Source organism: Aythya fuligula, chromosome 1 (genome assembly GCF_009819795.1).
Source record: "Aythya fuligula isolate bAytFul2 chromosome 1, bAytFul2.pri, whole genome shotgun sequence".
Classification (NCBI taxonomy): domain Eukaryota; kingdom Metazoa; phylum Chordata; class Aves; order Anseriformes; family Anatidae; genus Aythya; species Aythya fuligula.
In genome coordinates, this window is record NC_045559.1 from 163,684,219 (window position 1) to 163,705,143 (window position 20,925).

At 38.0% G+C, this 20,925-nt stretch overlaps 1 protein-coding gene across 3 annotated transcripts in view; it reads left to right on the top strand.

The window, feature by feature from the left end:
* Nucleotides 1–20,925, top strand: part of TBC1D4 (TBC1 domain family member 4) — a 107,907-nt gene that overhangs the window by 84,604 nt on the left and 2,378 nt on the right. For 2 of the 3 annotated variants that reach the window (XM_032185521.1, XM_032185504.1), the window contains 9 exons: nt 4,692–4,852; nt 5,708–5,917; nt 7,441–7,443; nt 9,193–9,351; nt 9,910–10,068; nt 10,421–10,665; nt 13,029–13,188; nt 15,497–15,666; nt 18,360–18,536. In XM_032185521.1, coding sequence (XP_032041412.1) covers nt 4,692–4,852; nt 5,708–5,917; nt 7,441–7,443; nt 9,193–9,351; nt 9,910–10,068; nt 10,421–10,665; nt 13,029–13,188; nt 15,497–15,666; nt 18,360–18,536 — 1,444 coding nt within the window. The remainder of the gene's footprint in view (nt 1–4,691; nt 4,853–5,707; nt 5,918–7,440; nt 7,444–9,192; nt 9,352–9,909; nt 10,069–10,420; nt 10,666–13,028; nt 13,189–15,496; nt 15,667–18,359; nt 18,537–20,925) is intronic. The other variant, XM_032185512.1, reaches the window with a different exon arrangement.

The window sequence follows — 20,925 nt, forward strand, 5'->3', positions numbered from 1 at the left end:
TTGTTTTTAATTATAATAATCACTGCTATAATGCTTTATGTACAAGAGAGATGTTTTCTGCTGTAAGGAATGAACAGTATAGTAAAGTCGGGCACTAACACAATATTAATAGGTGCCTTCAGAATGTCTTTTCTGCAGTGTCAATTCATTTGTCTAGAGAGAAATCTAGAATGGAAATGGTGCACAAATTTTTTTTTTTGAATTTTGACAAATGCACAATATTTAATATTGAACATAAGCTCAAGTATCTTTAAAAAAAAAAAAACAAAAAAAAAAAACTTGCCAACATGGAGGTAAACAAATATGAATTTGTGAGCTGCTTTTAAACTTCAATTTCTGTAATTTGTGGCTTTTGTCGTCCTTCTGGCTTTTGTTACTTGAAAGACAGGCCACTGGAAGAATATTTTTGTTTGCTTGTTTTTTAAATAGAAAAATAAAAGCACCATTTTTTAAGAATGGGACAACCTTCCAGCATAGGTTTGACTTGCACTCACTTTCTCTGTTCTTTGATTTGTTATACAATGGTAATTTAAGTTGACTTATTGACACTTAAATTTGAACAGATTGCCGTTTTAAAATAGCTTCTTTTCTCATGCAGAAAGTAAAATACTTCAAAATATTCTTTAAGCAAAATAGCAGGAAGTAATTATTCAGAGTTAAGATAAATGATCGGAGTGAGAATCAATAGAGAGGCGTAAATTGATTGGAACTAGTTTTTTTTCCTTCTCGGAGGAATACTCTGTGTTTTTGGCTTATGTCATACAGGCTTTTGTCATCTGAAGTCTGGGAACTGAAATATTACTTGTCTTTTTGTAATTGATCTGGGGGATTTTGTACCATCTTAGCCCCCAAATTACAAATTAAGTTGAGTTGAATCAGTTGCTTCCTAGGGCAATCAATCAGAACTTAAAATGAAAGCAAATAGGGAAAACTTAGGCAAGAGTAGCAACAGTATTTTATTCTTGAGATAGTTGGCTTGCATGGACTAAAATGCAAAATAATTCAGGTAAGTTTTGCATAACAAGTTTGTGTGTATTGGAGTCTTTTTTTCTTAAATTATTTTTTCTGGAGTTTACCAGTCTGTGGGAGCACTTCAAAGAACAGTTTTGAGAAGAGATTTGAGTAACTGAAACCAAGCAGTAAGCATGTTTGCAATAAGAATAATTTTTGGTTTTCATCTTTTTTTTTTTTTTTTCTTCCAACCTAGCTGTCTCATCTTTATACAATGCATTATCTGATAGAACAGTGAATGGGATGACACATTGGTGAAACTGCATTTTTATCTCAGATAACTGCAACTCATAGATGATCTATACTCTTAATCCTGAGTATTTGGGTTATCATCTGTGACTGCTTAAGGATAAAAAGTAAAAACTAAAATGTTTGAGGCATTACGTTGAATCTGTAGCTTTTTACTTTTTATAACTTACAAGGTGACTTAAGCATTTTGGTTTCTGTGTTCAGTCAGTAGAGAGGCTAAGTAACCTCATGGAAGGGGAACTACTGTTTTTCAGACTGAACTGTGATTCGTTTGTCTTAAACATAGAGTACTACTGTGTTGTCATTTTCCAAAACTCCATGTCAGAGGTACGTCAAGTGATTTAAACAGTAACAGTATGTAAGTAAAGTTACTTAAGTAAAAACTTTTTTTTTTTTTTTTCCCTGGGAATTTTCTTGAATTATTTGGCTTGGCCTTTCATATATCTGTCTTATCAAGCTGAAATATCCTATGTAGAAGTTGTACCATAATTTAGTTGTCATTTACTTCAAAATAAATAAAAAATCCACCCTTGCAAATCATGTCCTAGTTTGCACTTCAGTTCTTAAATATCTCTTCTGTAGTTCATTAAAATTTTATATACTGTCATCTCTTCATTTGTGGCACTGTAGTACTTCAACTGTGATGCATTTAAACTTGCTCAGTTGTGGGTAGGTTGCAGTAGGATAGTAACTGTAGAATGTAGTTGAATGGTGTTTTTTTTTTTTTTTTTTTTCTCCTTCTTGTTGGTGTGTATGTCAGTACATAACCAAAGAAATGTCCATCCTCTGCCTCGTCCTGGTGTCTAGGTTCTACGATCCATAGTTTACACGGCAGTTATTCAATTCCTTGAGTCTGAGATTGAGGAAAATGTCGTTAAAAACTGGAATTAATGATTGGATTATTTCTGCTAGATAGCCCTGTGAAATGAGTCCTGTGTAGATGTTTAACCCTGTACGTTGTCAGAACAGGGACTTTATGGCCTTTTCTTAAGAGTTTTCCCTGTGAATGTTTGAGATTCAGTATTACTGCCCTGGCAAGAAGGTTGTAAAAGTCTCTCTCTTTCCCTATGCTGGGAGGCAGTGAAAACTCTGCTCTGCTTTCCGGTCGCAATGACTGATCTCCATTAAAGATTTTGTTGTTGATGTCATTGTTCTGGAGCTGCCCTTGCTTTTAGTCTTTCTGCTTGCATTAATAAACCTCTACATTTTGCAGGGAGCTGGTAACGAATGCGCAGATAAATACACCCTTTCACCCCCATTTAAAGTACTCACAGAGCTGTTGCTGGCCTGTCTGAGCAGAGCACCCACCTGCCTGTGTTTTAAAATCCACAGCTACCTTAAAACCTGAAGTAACCTAATTTCTTGCAAATTTGATCAAGAGTGAAGCCAGCCAATTACATTTAAGTATGGGAGATAGGAAAATCTAGGGATAAGTATTATGCAATTTCTGTTTTCAAGATGGGAAATGTGTAACCAAGTTAACTCACAAGGTTTTTTCACCACCTTTCTGAACCACTTCATCACAGGATAGGTGATATTACCATTTTATTCTGACTTCATCCTGATTTTATTCTGTACTGTTACATACTGTCAGATCTTATATTAAGCTATGACTTTTCTTTTTCTTTCTTACTTTCAAAATATCACTACGGAGACTTTGCTCTCTTTTTATCTTCTGTTTCTTAAATCTTGGTGTTTTCACAGGTGCTCCTTGCCCTTTGTTGGATATGGCAAGGGGTGTGCATGAGACTTTCAAAAAATTTCCTGTAATCACTCATCAGACAGCTCTTTGAAAGAGGAGATGATTTAATGGTACTTGCTCAAAATGCCAGGGGAATTTTGGTAGGGATGGTGTAACAATAGAAATGTAAGGCCTAAGAATGGTATGATTTGCACACTTCATGAGGTAGCACATAATGACTAATCCATCCCACTGTAAATTCTGGGACTTGGATGACTTAAAGAGCTTAGTTCCGTAACCTAAAATAGCCAACCTCTTATTCAGAGTTTCCTGTAAATTTTACTACTGTAAGTTAAATGCTATTCCCAAGACTGTGTGTTTAGGGGGCACACTAGCCGTGTGTAGATTTTTGTACATGGTAGCAGAAATCAAGTTTTCATTCCCTTGTTGCATAACTTCTGTTTTTAAGCCCTGGAATGACTTAGTTTTTGTGTTCTAACATATAATCTGTAGGACTTGAAATAGTGAGTAGTAGTTTCATTAGTTATTTATAAATAACATGAGTTGTTTTGGTTAATATATCCAAACAAATATATTTCCAGGAAGTGTTGGACTGAAATACCGTTTGAAAACAGCAGCTTTAGATTCAAACTTGCTTTTGTGGTCACTACTCAGACAGCAAAAACTGGGGTTCCTTCCTCCTGCCTTCACCCTCCCAGACTCTGTAAACTTAGCTCAGGAAGATTGCCACTAGGTTTTCTGTTGCTCTTTTGGTTGGTGCAACATGGGGCTCAACTGAGACCAGCCACCAATAGTATCAAGGGTAGAGAACTGAAGTACTGCAGAAACTTTATCAGCAGTAGCAAATAATTTGGACTATTGGTTATGGTTATGTTGGCTGTACGAGCTGTCAGTCCTAGATGTTTTAAAGGGAAAGCAGGGTCACTTGCTTAAGTCTGGGGACATGGGCTTGAGGACACAATTATTTCTTTTCTAAGATCTGGAAGTGGCGTATATTTATTACCTTAGAGCTCAGTTTGCTCGCTGAGGCTTATGGACATCCAGGAGCTGTTGTAGATCACTAGCATAGGGATAGCACTGATCACTAGAAAGGCCTGTCTTATCTACATAGCTTATCATTCAGCACAAAGTCTTCAATGTGAAATGTACTGCTTGGGATGTTGTAGCTGAAATTTCAAGAAGATATGGACTTGCCTCCATTGCAGGTCTCTCCTTTTGTGCAAGCCCAATGTGGAGAGACTGGTTGCAGCTGGAAAACTGTGGTCATCTGCTACTGACATATCACTAAAAGCATAAGAAATACCCAACTTACCGGGCTTCCTTTCATCTAACTGTTTGTAGGGACATTGTTCTGTAACATGGAAATTCTTCACAGGCTGAAGGTTTGACTTCAGCTGCTGTTGATACAGCAGTTACACCAGTGATGAAGATGAAGCTGCAGACAAATCTCCCAATATTTGATGGTGTCTTCCCAAAAAGTCTGTGGTTGTGTGTAATATGTAAACCCAGCAAGGAAGTTGTGCTACAAGAAAACAGTTGGATACTTCCGTATTCAAGGTGAAGCTGCCACACAGCGCTCTACCTTCTAAAACTTTCCAGAAAATGCTTCTGCAGATTTTGTTGTACATTAGACAGTTTTAATAAAGACTTTTTTTTTCTTTCTTTTTTTTTTTTTTTTTTCCAAAGATGACTTACTTTGATCACCCAATCTGCTTCCTTTTTCCTTCAGCGATGGCGAGGGAAAGAAAAGAACATCAACCGTCTGCAGCAGTGAATCTCTAAATGCTGTGGGGGCCACTCTCACACCTCGCCGCATATCCTGGCGGCAGAGAATATTCTTGCGGGTAGCTTCACCTATGAACAAATCTCCTTCAAAAATGCAGCGTCCAGGTTTGTGTGGACTTTTAAATAAACAAACAGTTGATACTGAATAGCTTGTACTGCAATATGTGAAGATATGAAAGGAAAAAGGGGGTCAGTTTGATGCATTGCTTTTGGTAGAGTAGGAAGAAGTTGCACTTGGTTGAATTTTAATCTTTGTTGCTTTGAACAGAGGATTCTGTAATCAGAAATGAAACAGATTGCAGCCTGCCCTGTCTGCCCTGGTAGTAAGGAACTAAGAACTGCCTCTTGCTGACAAAGATATCCTCTTTAACGGCTAGCAAATTTTTGCTCTAGCCTGCTTACATAATAGCAGCGTTGGCAGAAAGTGGTGATTTTTCTGCTTTGACCTTGTACTGCACATAGCACCTGTTGAGTGTGCTAATAATTCTCGTAGTTTTAGGTCATTTAATGTATAAACCTGAAATTTGTGATGTAGTCCTGTTGGCAGAAGTTACAGTTGTGGATTAATGACAGACTCTTTATATTTATTGACCGTACAGGATACTAAGCCTATACTGCAGCTTAGCAGATAGAGTAAATTGCTTCTATTACAGTGCCTGTGGTAAATCACAGCAGTAAAAAAAAAAAGTTAAACAGTAAAGGAGACTTTATGGATAAAGGTCTCTTTGTAACTTTAAAAGTAACTGGCAGGGGAAGGTGTTGAAATACTGGCTAACCTTAACACTGCATTTGAAAAAAAGAAAAAAAAAATCTACTGTTGAAATGCCTTTTTTCTGTCTTTGGGATCAGTGTCTTACTGGTGAAAATGAAAGACAACTATTTTCATTCTGCCCTGACATAAATTTTCATGGTATGTCAAACAATCTGATTTTCCTGTAATAGCCTTCTGATTCTTTGCAGATGGTCATGATGGAAGTGAATTGTTACCATTATCTCCTCTTGCTCCACCCTTGGAGGAGGACCCTCTTATTTTAGCATTGCAAAATGAGGATGGTACAGATAAAATTGGAGAGAAGAAAAACTCAGAAGAGCTACAAAGTCTGTGGAGAAAAGCCATCCATCAGCAAATTCTGTTGCTTCGAATGGAGAAAGAAAACCAGAAGCTGGAAGGTTAGCTATTTAGAAAATGCCTTTAAAATTGCTACAGATTCTGCTATCTCACACTGAAAATTGTACCAGAATTGTGTGCCTCAAATATTGCTGTGTTTCTTTATCTTCTGGGTTAACAGTACTAGCATGAAATGTGTTTGTCCAGTCCTGTGTCAATTTAATGCCAACTCACTAAGTCTTCAGTTAAAGAAAATTATCCCTTTCCTCTCCCTCCCCCCCAACATGCTTTCTAGTGCATGGTAGACAAAAATTGCTACAGTCTGTGTTCTAGCTGACTTAAGTACAGGAATTCTAATGTGAAGTGGCATCAGGAGAATGGATGCTAAACCTTGCCATCTATATCTCACTTCAGTCCTTTGTAGTTTTCTGATCAGGCTTTCTGTCTCTCATTAACCATATCATGATGGTAACATAAACATTTGAACCCAAATAAGATTTTTGAGCAACTGAGTGAGGTTTGTCAGAAAGTTCTTTTTTCAGACGAGCACCGTACGCTGAAAATTAAGCCTACTTACAGTAGGATCTGAAGTTGGCCATACTGATGTGTCAATGGTCAGTGCTCCTGGCTAAAATATTTTATTATGACTGGTCAAGACTTGCACAAATAAACAGTGGGATGTAGTATCTATCCTAGAGTATAAAAGTTCTTGAGTGTAATAGACTGAATAGCTTTCAATGTGAGTTAAAATTTTAAAATGTCCTCTCTGCAATTGCTGCCCTCATCTTCTCCTGTATGATGCTTAATCTCATTATATGGTAGTTGGATTCTTCAAACAAAACATCATGGTCTTATAAAGGTCAGTTAATTCTTTTTTATTCTCTAGTGTTCCTTACTGAGAAGACAAGGAAGGGAAAGAAAAACAGCAGGGCAGAAATCTTTCCATGTCCCTACAAGCATACCTACTTGTATATATTTCTTACATGTGTAGCGTATTATTCTGTGTGCTTTCTCTATGGCTTTTTTCCCTGTTGGCACACACTTCTCTGGAAGCTCCTAGATTCACAAGGGTCATGTAGAGAGGTGTCTGTTTCAACATAAGCCAAAATCTTTGTTTGTTATTTTGTCAAATGGGCATTTGAACGCTGTGGGGTGGGAAAGCTGGATGTCTGCTGTAGTGACTGATCTCACGTTATTCCCTGTGGTAGTATGAGCTACAGAGGGACAAACTGCTTTTCCATATCATCCCTGCATGGCTGGAGGTACTAAAAACAATTAAGTCAGTCCAGTTCTGCCTGCCTGATTGCTCATAGTAAAAAAAATTAACCTACAATTAAATGTACATCTTGGGGATGAAAAATGTAGTAACAAAACACAGCCGTTTTTCTACTTGCCACCAGATTCCTAGCTGTGAATTTATTCACTGTATATGATTGGTTTAAGACTGGAATTGCTGTGGAATGGTTTTCAGTGGTTTTCTGTTAAATTTTTGTTGTTTTTATTTACAACATGTTAATAGAACCTTTTTTCCCTGTTCCTTTTGCTGTCGAGGAGACTTGAATACTATTAGCTCTTTGCTTTGCAGAAGGTAAGTTCTGTGAATTGCACAAACTTGTTGTTTATTGTTGTTTTCTTCTCCGAGCAGCTGAAAGTTTCTTTTCCTAGACGATCACCTAGAAATGTAAGTGCTGCAAGAAGCAGCAGGCCACCTAGCAAGGTCTAGGAAGTGCATTAACAAGGTTGGTTGTAAGTAACCGAGGTTGACACAGTTGGTAATGTGGACAATTACATTCAACAGGCAACCTTGTCAATTTTCTGTAGGGTTAAAACTGCAGAGCCAAAGTACAGTGAATGATAGCTAGTGCACTTAATTCTGGAATTCCTTGTTGCCCAGAGATATGTTACTTCTGTCTTGAACCTACCACAGACTTCCATACTGCTTGTAAGAATGAGACTTCTCAAATGGAATAATAGAGCAATAAGGTAACATTTAAAATAACTGGACTACAAGCTCTTTTGGTGAGACTGCATTCCTGTTTTTACAGAAGAGTATTGCACCTTGCAGAATAGTTGCCTCCTCAAGGTCCCCTATAGTCTTCAGTAGATAGGGTCTCACTTGTGTAACATACGGCTTTTGAAAACATTTTATCACCTACCACTTTTTAATGGGCTAGGCAATGAGTTTACAGATTCATCAATATTGGCTGTACCCAAAGGTGATTAGGTGAAGGAACTGACTGTGTTGCTTTGCAGGTTGTATAATGATGTGAGAGTTTGCTTTAACCTAGAAATGATGGTTGGGGACAGTGGTTCATCTGTAGGGGAAGGAGTCTTCTGCAAGGAGTGAGTACTGCACACAAATCAAGGCAAATTTGGGGGGATAAATTAAATTGCAGGTTTCAGAGACTATATTTTGAAATGCACAGTTCAGTCCAATTATAAATAAACATAACTTTGTAAATTAAGAGAGATTCAGAAATAGACTTCAGTTCTTGATACCATTGGTGTGTAGAAATGGTGTGTTTTATTGCATGCATGTCATGTATAATAAAATAACTACAGTTAATTTCTTAGTAATGGAAATGGAAGCTACTCCTCCATGAAATTTCAGAGTAATCTCATGATTTTATGTCAGAAATAGTCCTCTGGAGAAAATGTCTTGCCACAGGTAGTCATGCAGCAAATCTGTTAAGTGTATAGTAATATATGTTCTGTGCTGAGGCACAGATGTTCCTTTTTGAATATGGTTCACATTGGATACCTCATTTTAGTTACTTCTAATTAGCCTGATGGTGCCAGATAGCAGTGCCAGCAGCTCTTACAACTCTCTTAAGGGACATGTTAAAATTGGGCCCAGTGTGACAGACTTCACTTTAGAACATTTGCCTAGCTTCTTTGCTTAAATCTCTAATATAAACATTAATACATTTGAGATTTTCTATACTAAAACCATTCTGATGTTAAGTATAAATGAGAACAATCATCAATGGTGTTTTTGCAGTTAAAAAGCAGCAGCAGATGTGGTGAAGTTCAATGTGTTGAGTGGGTTTTTGTTCTTGCCCTAAGCCTTAAAAATGTTTTGATGTACTTCATGAATTACTAATGTTCATGGCCCAGTAATAGAAGTCAAATTGCTACCTGCAGCATCTTAGGACAGAGGACTGGGCCCATCTCAACTATTAACTGATGAATTGTAGATTTTTTTTTTTTTATATCCCTAGTCAGATTGTCAGATACGTTTATCTAACTCAAATGCTTTTTGCATATTTGATGTTTTGTGTAGTTTCCTGATGTTATAGTTTTCTTGTGTTCTCTTCCTTTATGTTTTGTGCTGTAGCAAGCAGAGATGAGCTCCAATCAAGAAAAGTCAAATTGGACTATGATGAAGTTGGTACATGCCAGAAAGACGTCATAAATGTTTGGGATAAGAAGTTACTTAACTGCAGAGCCAAAATTCGATGTGACATGGAAGATATTCACGGCACTTTGAAAGAAGGTATTTACATAGGGTGACTTTTAACTATGAAGTTTCTTTTTTGTTGTTTTTCCCGTTGCCTTCTTATACCAAAGGAAATCCACCACTAGTACCATCTTTCCAGTAGCAGAAAATCATTAAAAAATTGCCTTCTTTTTGCACATACCTTCACCTCCTACTGCCAAACTGAAAATACCTGCTGTTGTGTCTGTAACTTGCAGTGTCAGCAATGTAGAAACATTTATAGTCATATTCCTAAAAGTAGCATCTTATCCTATTCTGCATGTAATTGTGCATTTCTTCCTGCTGGAGGCTAATGGCTCAGAGGTGGCAAAGCAGGTGATGTCTGTATCTTGGTTGCCTAATGTAATTGCTTGTTTTAATTACTACGAAATTGTAGTTAATGTTTAGTTAGTGGGACTGAGCTGAGTGAATACATAGTGGACAGCTTCTGAAGCTGTCTGTTGTAAGGGATGCTCCAGCCTGGTTAAGCCAAGACTTCACAAAGAAAATTCTTGCATGTTACAGCACTAAAAATATACCCCTGCTCAGGCCTCTTGTATTGTGACTGAACTGCAGGCGTACCAAAAAGTCGTCGGGGAGAAATTTGGCAATTTTTGGCTGTGCAACATCGAGTTAGACACAGATTGCCAAACAAGCAGCAGCCTCCTGATGTCTCCTACAAAGAACTTCTGAAACAACTGACGGCACAGCAGCACGCCATCCTTGTGGATCTAGGTATGTCCATTTGTAGCTGGGAGATTTTTCTGAGGTGTTCCATGTGTGTGAGTGGAAACACACCAGACTTAATGGAACGTGTTGCTGGAGATGGATGCTGCTGTAGAAACACCATTTTCTGTATTGGGAGGACACATTCTACCTATGCCACTTTGTGTCATAGGAGAAGAGAATATGAAATAAGATCAATGGTTACAATCTGAAGTCGGTGGTAAAATATGGATTGATCTAAAATCAACCTGCATATGAAAGCAAAGGGAAAAGCCTACGGGAAGAGAGATGGGCTGTTTATCTGATGGATCTGTTTCTTTTTAGAGGAACTGAATATCAACTATTCCTCTCTTTACATCAGGACGAACATTCCCTACACATCCTTACTTTTCTACCCAGCTGGGAGCAGGACAGCTATCGCTCTTTAATCTCCTGAAAGCATACTCTTTGCTGGACAAGGAAGTGGGTTATTGTCAAGGTATAAGCTTTGTAGCTGGAGTGCTGCTTCTACACATGAGTGAGGAGCAGGCCTTTGAAATGCTGAAGTTCCTCATGTATGACCTTGGCTTCCGTAAACAATACAGGCCAGACATGATGTCACTACAGGTAAGTCAGTCCCTCTGTTAGAGCAAACCAGAGTTTTGAATGAGTTGTGAGCAATTAGAGGTTGCTGAAGATCTCCAGGGGCTTATAAAATTTCTTATACTGTTTTGGAGATTGTAAGGCACAAAAAATGTAACTGTTAAACCCTTTTCTGACTCTGAATTTGCAAACAAAGAAGTTTAGAACTTGCAGACTTTTCCTGTCACACATCCCCATGATCTCCTGTTTGCAAACTTTGCTTTCTCTGCTGTTTTGCTCTTCTTTTTCTCTTCCTCACTGCTCTCTCTTCCTTATTTGGAAAAACCTATCTGCTTGCATCAGTACATACAGAGTTTAAAAATAAAAATTTGCTTTTCTTCTCTTCGTACTTAGATTTTTCTCCTTGTGACTCAAAGTCAAACCAATAGTGACACCCAGTGGCCTGTCCACATACTCTGCAGGCCTCTCTTATAAGATCTCTCATCTTTTGCCCCTCTTTTCTCACATTCTTGTCTTCTCCCACTGCCAACCCCAGCACAGAGGAAAACCAGGTGAATTATTAATCATTTAGTTTAGTTATGAAATGAGGCTTGTTATTCAATATTAGTCTTTAATAGCTATCTACAGATACTTAAGGCTGCTTAAGGTGACAAGAACTCTTTCAGCATAACCTTTTTTTTTCTTTCCCCTTTTTTCCCCATGTGAGATACCCTGTTAAAGCTCATATGTTCTGTTGCAGTTATAGACTTTAAATAAAATGATGCTTTTGAGAGTGTTCAGATGTTTAGGAATTCACCTTCTGATTTAAATGAGTCTGAAACTTTCTTCATCAGATGCAATTAAGAAGAATTTTTTTCTAAGTTTGAGGTTTACCACACGTAGCTCTGTTTGCCTTAAATTGACATGAGCTCTATTCCCCCCAGATTTGCTCCTGTTCTAAACAAAAGTAGAAGTTTTGTCTGTTGAAGACAAACTAGACTATTGAAGATGACTTAGAGGATCTCACTGAAGCCTTTTTTTTTTTTTTTTAACAGGATTAGAGTACTTGCAAATTATTTTTGCATTTGCTGTACTAAAACACAAGAAATCTTCATGAAGAATTAGATTCTGTTCTGTAGAAGAAAAATGTCGGATATTTCATTAGGATAATTAAAACTTGTTACTTGACTTGCCCTTTTAATTGTCAGGAAAAAGTAGTTAAATAGATTCTTATTTCATAATGACCCCATCCAATAATTGGTTTACTGCCTCTGATATTCTTCTATTTTCCCATATAAATGTGTTTTGTATTCAACGCTATTCAAACTCTGCTTAATTAGCATCTTTGATAATTAAAGCAAGGACTCAAATGCAATCACAAATTTAGCTATCTGGCTTGAATGAGAAGTGATCTGTCTGAGGACACTGCTGACTGACAGGTAGTTTCAAGTGCAGTCAGTCTGTGGTAGGGAAAAATCATGGCCACTAAAAGTAGGAAAGCAACCAGATCCAGTAAGGAATTTCCTTATTGAGCAATAGATTCATATTAAGGATAAGGCACTGTTGACAGCAAAATTGTGCCTGACAGGTAATCGATATATTCCTGCTTCTCACTTTCTGCTTTTTATGAGCAACTTACTGTGGAATATAAAATCAATATAAAATCAAAATTGCAAGGAAATAATTTGCTACAGAATGGTAATTTTTAGCAATGAATAGCAACTTTTAACCATTGTGCTTTGCAGCCTTTGAGAGATTGTATAGCAGCACTTCTAGTAACAGTCTTAAATTTCCCAAGACTGCTGGTGTGCAGGAAGTGTGCTGGGAAATATGTATGTGGTACATCTCTATTGACCCATCATATCCAATGTAGTGTGTACAGAAGCTGTAAAAGTGATGACTGTAGCATAAGAGTCTTAAATGCAGCAAAAATATGGCCAAGATTCAAAGGATGAAAGATGAAATACGTAAATTTATCCAGAAATAATTTAAACTCTGTAGCTAAGAGTTTTGACATGTCAATGATTTTACATTACTTGGAAAATGTGCCTTAAATTTCTTTGCTACAAGACTGGAAGCTCTGCTTTGTTGATCAAGTTAGATCAACATGTGCTCTTCTTGCCAGAAACTTGTGAATCTGAACTGAAATGAGACTTCATTAATTAATAATCAAGTTCAAACTGTTCGTTGTTATTGAGTACTGTGGTGGTTTTAATTCATTAGGGCTGGGTTGTTTATTTGGGGGCAGATATCACCTGAGGCTCTAGGCAGCAATTAAGCTTCATTTTACAGTGCCATCTGTACTGAAGTTAATTTCTCTTGAGTGAAGCGTGAATTGATTGGAAAACTGACTAAAGCTGAAATTTTCTTTCTCCGCTTCCCTTCCTCCTTTTCCCTATGCATTATAGATTCAGATGTATCAGCTGTCAAGGCTTCTTCATGATTATCACAGAGACCTCTATAATCATCTTGAAGAAAATGAAATCAGCCCCAGTCTTTATGCTGCACCATGGTTTCTTACACTATTTGCATCCCAGTTTCCATTAGGATTTGTAGCCAGAGTATTTGGTAAGAAAGATTATTCTATTGCAATAATAAATAAAACAACATGAGCCGTAATGTTTTTGAACTCAAAGGGAATAGTTTTCTACATAATAATGATGTTTGGGATTACTGTTGTGGGTGGCAAGTAGCAATGCTCTTCATGCTGGGATGTCAGCTCCTTTTCAAAGAGGAATACCAAATGTATTCTTTGAAACATCAGACTTGAACAATTAATTTTGTCTGCTGTTATTAGCCAAGATTTGACTTGTGAAGTGAGAATGGCCGAAAATTTGTTGTAAATGTATTTTATGCATCAAGTGTTCAGTCTGATCTAAAAAAAAGTTTCTCTTGTTGAACTTGGAAACTGAAATTTAGCACAGTGTGTGTGGGAGAGAATGTGGTTTTAAAGAAAATATTTGTGAAAAACTGATTTAAAGTGCTTTCTAGTAAAAAATCAAGTAAATTTAGACCTAAGGGTTGTTATAAGTATTTGTGTATGTTGAAATGTGTCTTAGTGTGCATTCTGTTCCATGATACTCTTCAGATGTCTAGTATAGAAGCTTAATTACTGACTGTGCCTTGTGCTGTTTACAGTATCAGCAAAACAAGTATTCGGTTTTGTATTCTTTTATCATCAATAAAAACTGCCAGCTTAATCATCTCACTAGTAATGCAACATTTTATTTTATTTATTATTTTTATTATGTATTACCTTCTATATTCAAATATATGTCTGTTGTTCCTTGATGCATATTATATGCTTCCTCTTTAAATAGACCTTTTTTCCATATATTTTTTTTCATAAAAAGATCTTTTGTATTTTCTTAAGAAATACACATCTTTTGTCTCATGTTTTTTTTACTGAAAGGTGTGTTTTTTCCACTTCTTTAGTTGTTTGGTGAAGGTTTTCTTGTTTGTTTATTTGGTTTTGACCTAATAATTTCTCCATTCCAGAGGTGTTTTTACAGCAAACATTTTTTGACTGCTTTTTGAGTGAACAATCAATTGCTGTGTCTGTTTTTCACTGACATTCATGTGATCGATGCATGTCTTTGCTAGTACGATTGTTGAATTCCTGGATACTCAAGACTTTGGTATTGTGTGTTTGTGTTTTTGTGTTTTCTTTTTGATTTTATCAAAAGGCAAACATGCATTTTTTTTGTTGATCTTTTATTTATATATATATTTTTTATTTTTTCAACTTCAGTGGGCTTCTAATTTGGAAAACTTATTTTTTAGGGGTGTGGAGAGACAGTGTTTATTCCACTGTAAATGAGCTGAGCAAGACATGTTTCATTTTAAAACCGAAAATTCAGTGTGTTGTTTTCTTCCCAACGCTTCAGTTTCCTGCATTTTCAGTGTCTTACGAACAATTGTCAAATACCAATAACCAGTGCTTAATGTCTACCAGTCACAAATTACATGCTTATAGAATGTACTTATGCTGCTTGAATGTGCATCATAGAGAAGGGAGAGGTTAGGGAACTATGTATGAGAAAGATGATTGCCTCGCTGGAGTCCTGGTGCTACCAAGTGATACCAGATTAGGACCAGGGGTGACCTTGCTGTGTCAGAAGCTGAGGATGTCAAGAAGCATAGCCCTGCTTTTGGTGGTGTGACAGAGCCTAACAGCACAGGCTTATTTGAACTGCTCATGTGCTGGCTTCATCTGTTGTTACAAGCCCGCTGCTGCCAAGACCATGTTTTTAGTTACAGTGATCAAGTTTCTAGTTTCTGTCAGTCAGTTTCTGTCTAGCTGTCTGTCTCTACTGACTTCTGTAGGGCCTGAACTTTCCTCTTACATCCATGTAATTATAATATAATTACCTCAAAGTAAAGATTTGAGGCTTAAATTATAGCCATTGTGATCACTATGATGGATTTTGAAAAAAAACTGTGGTTGATATTGGAAGCTTTATGATCATTTTTAAGGACGAGCTTCTGTATGTAGAAAACAGTAAAATATCAGTACGTAGTGATGCGATCCACTTCCCAATTGTTTTTCAGACATAGGTGTGTTTAAACAGTTAGTAGTTAGTTAACAGTCCATAACCTACAGTAGACAGTTATGAAATGTTTATTGCAGACAACTACTGTAGACAAAAAGCATGCAGTACATTCTTTAATGCACTCTTAAATCTGTAAGATGACAGGAGATGCTTTTATATGTTTCAGTCTCATGCTGAAATAAGACAGATTGTACTTCTCCTGAACTGAATAAATTTGCAAACATATGCTTAAAAAGAAAAAAAAAACACATCTCAGCAAATATATATCCATGCAATTGCTTTAGCTCTCATTTTCAAGGTATTTTAATTATTTTCTTTTTTAGACATTATTTTTCTTCAAGGAACAGAAGTCATCTTTAAAGTAGCACTGAGCCTACTTAGCAGTCAAGAGACATCTATAATGGGATGTGAGAGTTTTGAGAATATTGTTGATTTTCTTAAGACCACTATTCCAGACATGACTCAGCCTCAAATGGAAAAAATTATTACCCAGGTACAGTTGGTTTTTATTCTCTGTTTTTTTTCATTTAGTTTACTTTTAAAAGATCATGCCTAAGGTATATGTAGAAGTCTTTGAAGTATGTTCCTCTTGGTATGAAATGCAAAGAAATAGTCTTCGAGCAACTGGTGTAGAAAAACAACAACAGGAAACACAACTGTGCAGGTGATGGAGAACTGGCACAGGTTGCCCAGAGAGTCTGTGGAGTCTCACTGTTTGCAGGTCTTCAAAAGCTGCCTGGATCCGGTCCTGGACAACCTGCTCTGGGTGGCTCTGCTTGAGTGCAGGGGCTTAGACCAGATGACCCCCAGAGGTCCCTTCCAATCTAACCTGTTCTGTGACTGTGTGATGATCTATTTTCAATGGTGTTTGAACTACAGTTTTACCAAGACTTTAGTTGCTACCTCAGCATATGTATAAAGGATACCTAGAGTGTCTTCATGTGTGTGTGCATGCCCCAGCTATTAGGAAAACATGACCTTGCTTATACATTTCACATCATCATCAGAGTGGTAAAAGCAGCCTATCTTCCAAACCTAAACCCAGCTGTCACTCCCTGCGACTGGGTGAGCAGTCCAATAATTTATGATGGGAAGCAGAATTTGCCATGGTAGAAAGAGGCAGCGTTACACTAATGTCTCCTCCTGATTCTTTGATCTCCTGGCTGCACAGGACTAGATCCCACTGTAGAGACTCATCTAACACCTTCAACTTAAAATACCATGGATTAGGAGGTTTGTGAAGCCCTGCTTTTGCAGTCTGTAATCAAGGTGAAGCAAACTTTTACTGTTCTGTTGCACAGGCAGCTTCTGTCCTCCAGGGGATTGCTTTCAGAGTGCCTTGGTACAACTTCCCCTTCTCAACCTAACTCTATTCTTGTAGGTGTCACACCTGTCAGGTGCTTGGTGATAGAAGTAAAAGCTCCTCGGGAGTGACCCCTGCCTTTCTTGGGTAAGAGAAAGGAGGACTGGAGTATTTCAACTGTGTCATTGCAACTTCATGGCAAAGGGTGAGAATAGAAGATAAAAAATTGTTGTTGATGATGTAAGGAAAGCACCTGTTGAAGTTCCTTGTGAAGTACAGTCAGTGATTGGGATTTTCATCTCTTCACCTCCTCTTCCTCTGCAATGAAGCTGCAAATTGAACATGAATATCAGTCTAGTACCTTAACTGTGAACCCATGTGCAGCCTTCCTCATTCAGGTGGCAAATCAGAGATAAGAGTTCGAGAAAACCATCTGCATATGCAAGAGTTGAGTTAATACTTACACATGCCTATGGCTTTGTTAACACTTGAATATTTCCTGTGCTGTCAGTTAATTCATTTGTAGACATAACGTAAATCTTCGGTTCCTCGTTGCATTGACTGTGATCACAATGCTAAACCCGTGTCAGGCACTACTGTGTCTATCTTTACAATTCAGTAATTCTGATGGTAGTTCAATATTTTTGATACTGTTGGAAATTAAATATCTGTCCCACATTCTGTGTGGGTTGCAGAGCATCCATGCTGTGACGAGGATGGTGCAAGTGGCTTTGTGCAGAGCCATATCTGATTGAGTAATGAACTGTTTACAGTGCCTGAGCAGAGGTGGGTGTTTTATACATGGGTCAGCATAGCTCTGAGATGAAGGTCGCCTGCTTACCTGTTGTCTGGTGCCATGCCTTCTGGATTTGCGTTCACATGCCCACTGCTTACATCCTATTGCTCCTACCTGGACGGGCTGCAGGTGGAATTTGTTTGTCTTTCTCAGTGTTGTCGTTCCCAGTACCTCTGTGCTGGCTAATAATGAAAGAAAAATTTAATATTCAGATAAAGAGTTGGCTGGGTTGGTACTTCAGAGAAAACTAGCTTGAACACCATATGTACTTTAAAGTTCTATCTCATTTGAATAACCTGAAGAATGATGAACAGAAGGAAGAACCTGTTTTGTTGGGGGATCTGTGTTTGTCTTTTGATAGTGAATAGTTTGTGACTTCTAAAATAAGAAATAGAATTGATGTTGCTGCAAACATTCTTCTTAGCCTAAACTATTTGGTAACTTTCAGAAGCTGAGAGGCTGTGACTGAATATATAAATGATGAAGGATCATATGGCCCCATCAGTGTGAGATGCTAAGTCCCATAGTCTTTATTCACAATGCTTAGGTGTTTATATCCCAATAAAAAAGTACAGCCCAGAGAAACCATCACTATGAAGAGTATTTTATAAAAGTCTACATGGGCACTTGGAGTAAAGAGACACAATTTTGAGAGAGGTGATCTGGTGATTTCTGGATTATTTTAGCTCATTTTGAGATCCTGCTCCCATCACAGACAGATGGTAGTTTAAAAATTAAAAACTTCTTCTTCAACTTCTTAATATTTCTATGCAAGAGATGATAAGACTTGGTTCTGTTATAAAGTTCTTGGATTAAATACAACGTTGCTGATACATCTGATAGCAAGAGGTAGTATTTGGCAGCCATTCAAGTGGTGATATAATTTATTCTAAAGTCTACGATGCATTGTGGCTACAATGAGAACTCTATATGCCAGAACACTCTTGCTTTAAAATATTTATTTTTCCTGTTCCTTTCATATAAAAAAAAAAAAAAGTTAATCACAGATTTGCCTCTTAGCAAACTTTCAAATGGAATAAGTGTGTTCTCTCTCTGTAGTCAAAAATTCTTTTTTCTCTCATGACAGGTGTTTGAGATGGATATTTCAAAACAGCTCCATGCCTATGAAGTAGAGTACCATGTTCTGCAGGATGAACTCCAGGAAAATGTGAATCCCTGTGATGAAGGTGAACCTCTGGAGAAGCTGGAGAGGGCAAACAGCCATTTGAAAAGGCAAAACATGGATTTGCTGGAGAAGCTACAGGTAAGATAGCACTTACCTGTAGGACTTAAGACCTCAAACTTGTGGATAGGTCATTCCTGTGATTCAGCCAATAGGGAATTGTTTTTTTCTAGACAGTACACAAGTCGTAGGTAGATAAGTCTCTTAGTTATAAAACCTTACACAGCTAAGCAGTTCTCGCAAATAAAGTGATTTGCTTCTGTTAGGCATATTTTTAACTGCTTTGTCATTCCTTCTACTCTTCCTTCTACTCTTCCTCCTTGTTTCAGATGTTTTTTTTTTTTCTCAAAACATTTCTATGCTTATTTCCCTTGAAAACTGTTGGCTAATTTGTATGTATCTTGCTCAAAAATCAGTTGTCTGTCCCTTCATCACCTTGCTTCCGTGCTGAAAATTTCCATGAAATAATCCATAGTTCAGTAGCGTTGCTCTCTCCAGACCCTTGTAGGCAGCATTGTTCTATCTGCTGAAGCTCCTAGTCATACTTCTGTTTTGAAAGGTGGTCTCTCCAAGCACTGAAGACAGCTGAGTGTTCATGAGATCTTGCTTGATTCAGTCATGCTTTAAAAAGCTGTCTCTTTCTCCTTCATTCTTTACCCTTTCTCCAATAGCCTGGCCAAGATTTGTTTCAGGTTTCCCTAAATGTATTGTCTTGCATTTTCCTGGAAGATGTATTATTCTTCTTGCATCACCATGCCATTCCTGATATAATTGTTATTTGAAAAAGCATTGTGAAGTTCTCGGAGAATACCTTTGGCTTCAGAAACCTGAAAATAGAAGCAGGAAAAAAAAAAAAAAAGTAAAGATCAAGTTGGCAATCGCTAACAATAAGAAGTTTAATGAGAGCAAGTGCTGAATTCTGCACCTGGGAAGGTGCAACACTGACTATACGTACAGACTGGGGAATGAGAGGCTGGAGAGAAGCCCAGCAGAAAGGGATCTGGGGAGGGTTGGTAAACAGCAAGTTGAACATGAGCCGACAGTGTGCCCTGGCAGCCAAAAAGGCCAACTGTATCCTGGGGTGCATCAAGCACAGCACTGCTAGCTGGTTGAGGGAAGTGAGTGCCCTTCTCTGCTCTGTGCTGGTGCAGCCTCACCTTGAGCACTGTGCCCAGTTCGGGGCACCACAATATGAGAAGGGCATAAAACTATCAGAGAGTCCAAAGGAGGGCTACAAAGCTGGTGAAGGGTCTAGAGGGCAAGATGTGTGAGGAGTGGCTGAGGTTTGCTCAGCCCAGAGCAGAGCAGGCTGAGGGGAGGCCTCATGGCGGCCTGCAGCTCCCTCATGAGGGGAGCAGAGGGGCAGGCGCTGAGCTCTGCTCTCTGGGGACAGCGACAAGACCCGAGGGAATGGCATGGAGCTGGGACAGGGGAGGGTCAGGCTGAGTGTTAGGGAAAGGTTATGCACTGAGAAGGTTCAAGAAGCATTTGGACAATGCTTTCAGACTTATGGTCTGATTTTTAGGTGGTCCTGTGTGGAGCCAGGAGTTGGACCAGATGATTCTTGTGGATCCCTTCCAACTCAGGATCCCTTCCAATCATTTTCTGTGATTCTATGATTTTAAGTCATTGTTATTTTTCTATTTATGGGCTGAGGGTGCTGTGCACTGTTCTTTTAGTATTATTGAAAACAGAGATCACTTTTTAATTACCATTGGTAATTAGATTGTTATTACTATTTTTCATCGCTACATGAGCGTTTATCTCTGTTCTGAAAATGGATATAGACACACCAAAGGCATAGAATAATTATGAGTGAATAATGTTAAAAGTCTTCATTCCTCTTTTTCTGTTTGTTCTGTTTTTTGTTTTTTTTTTTTTTTCCTTTTTTTCCTTTTTTTTTCTAGACTACTGTGTTATAATGCATCTTCATCTGTTCCTTAAGCTCTTTGTCTTTTTGTTTGTATGGCTTCTTCATTGCTGTTCTTTGCTTTGGCCTTTATCTAGGAATGATCAGCATTCTCCCCACTTCTTGCAGAGATGCATTCACCACTCACGAGGTCCAAGGTTTCTGATATCTAGTCAGCATTCTTTTCCCAGAGGAAGCTGTAGGTCTTTTGTTGGAGGGTAGGGAACACTGTCTGCTAAGCAACCGAACTTTTAGGTTCTCTTCCCCTCTCATCTCTTCATCCTGATAATTGCATTCCATGGGTTTACAATTGCTCACTTGCTGTCAGACATTTTTTTTCCAGTGCTACTCCAGCTGCTAATTTCCTTTCTTCCCCTGCAACTTCAGTTCATTGTTGCTCCCAAATGTTGCTTGCTTGCTGCAGCATGACTCCTTTCCTCTGTAAAGCTTTCAGAAATCCTTCACATTAATCTAGCACCTCTAAGGAGATCCTGTGTATGATGCACAGTAGGTGTTCCTCGTGTCATCTGCCTACACAGATGTTTTTTTAGAGACATTTAT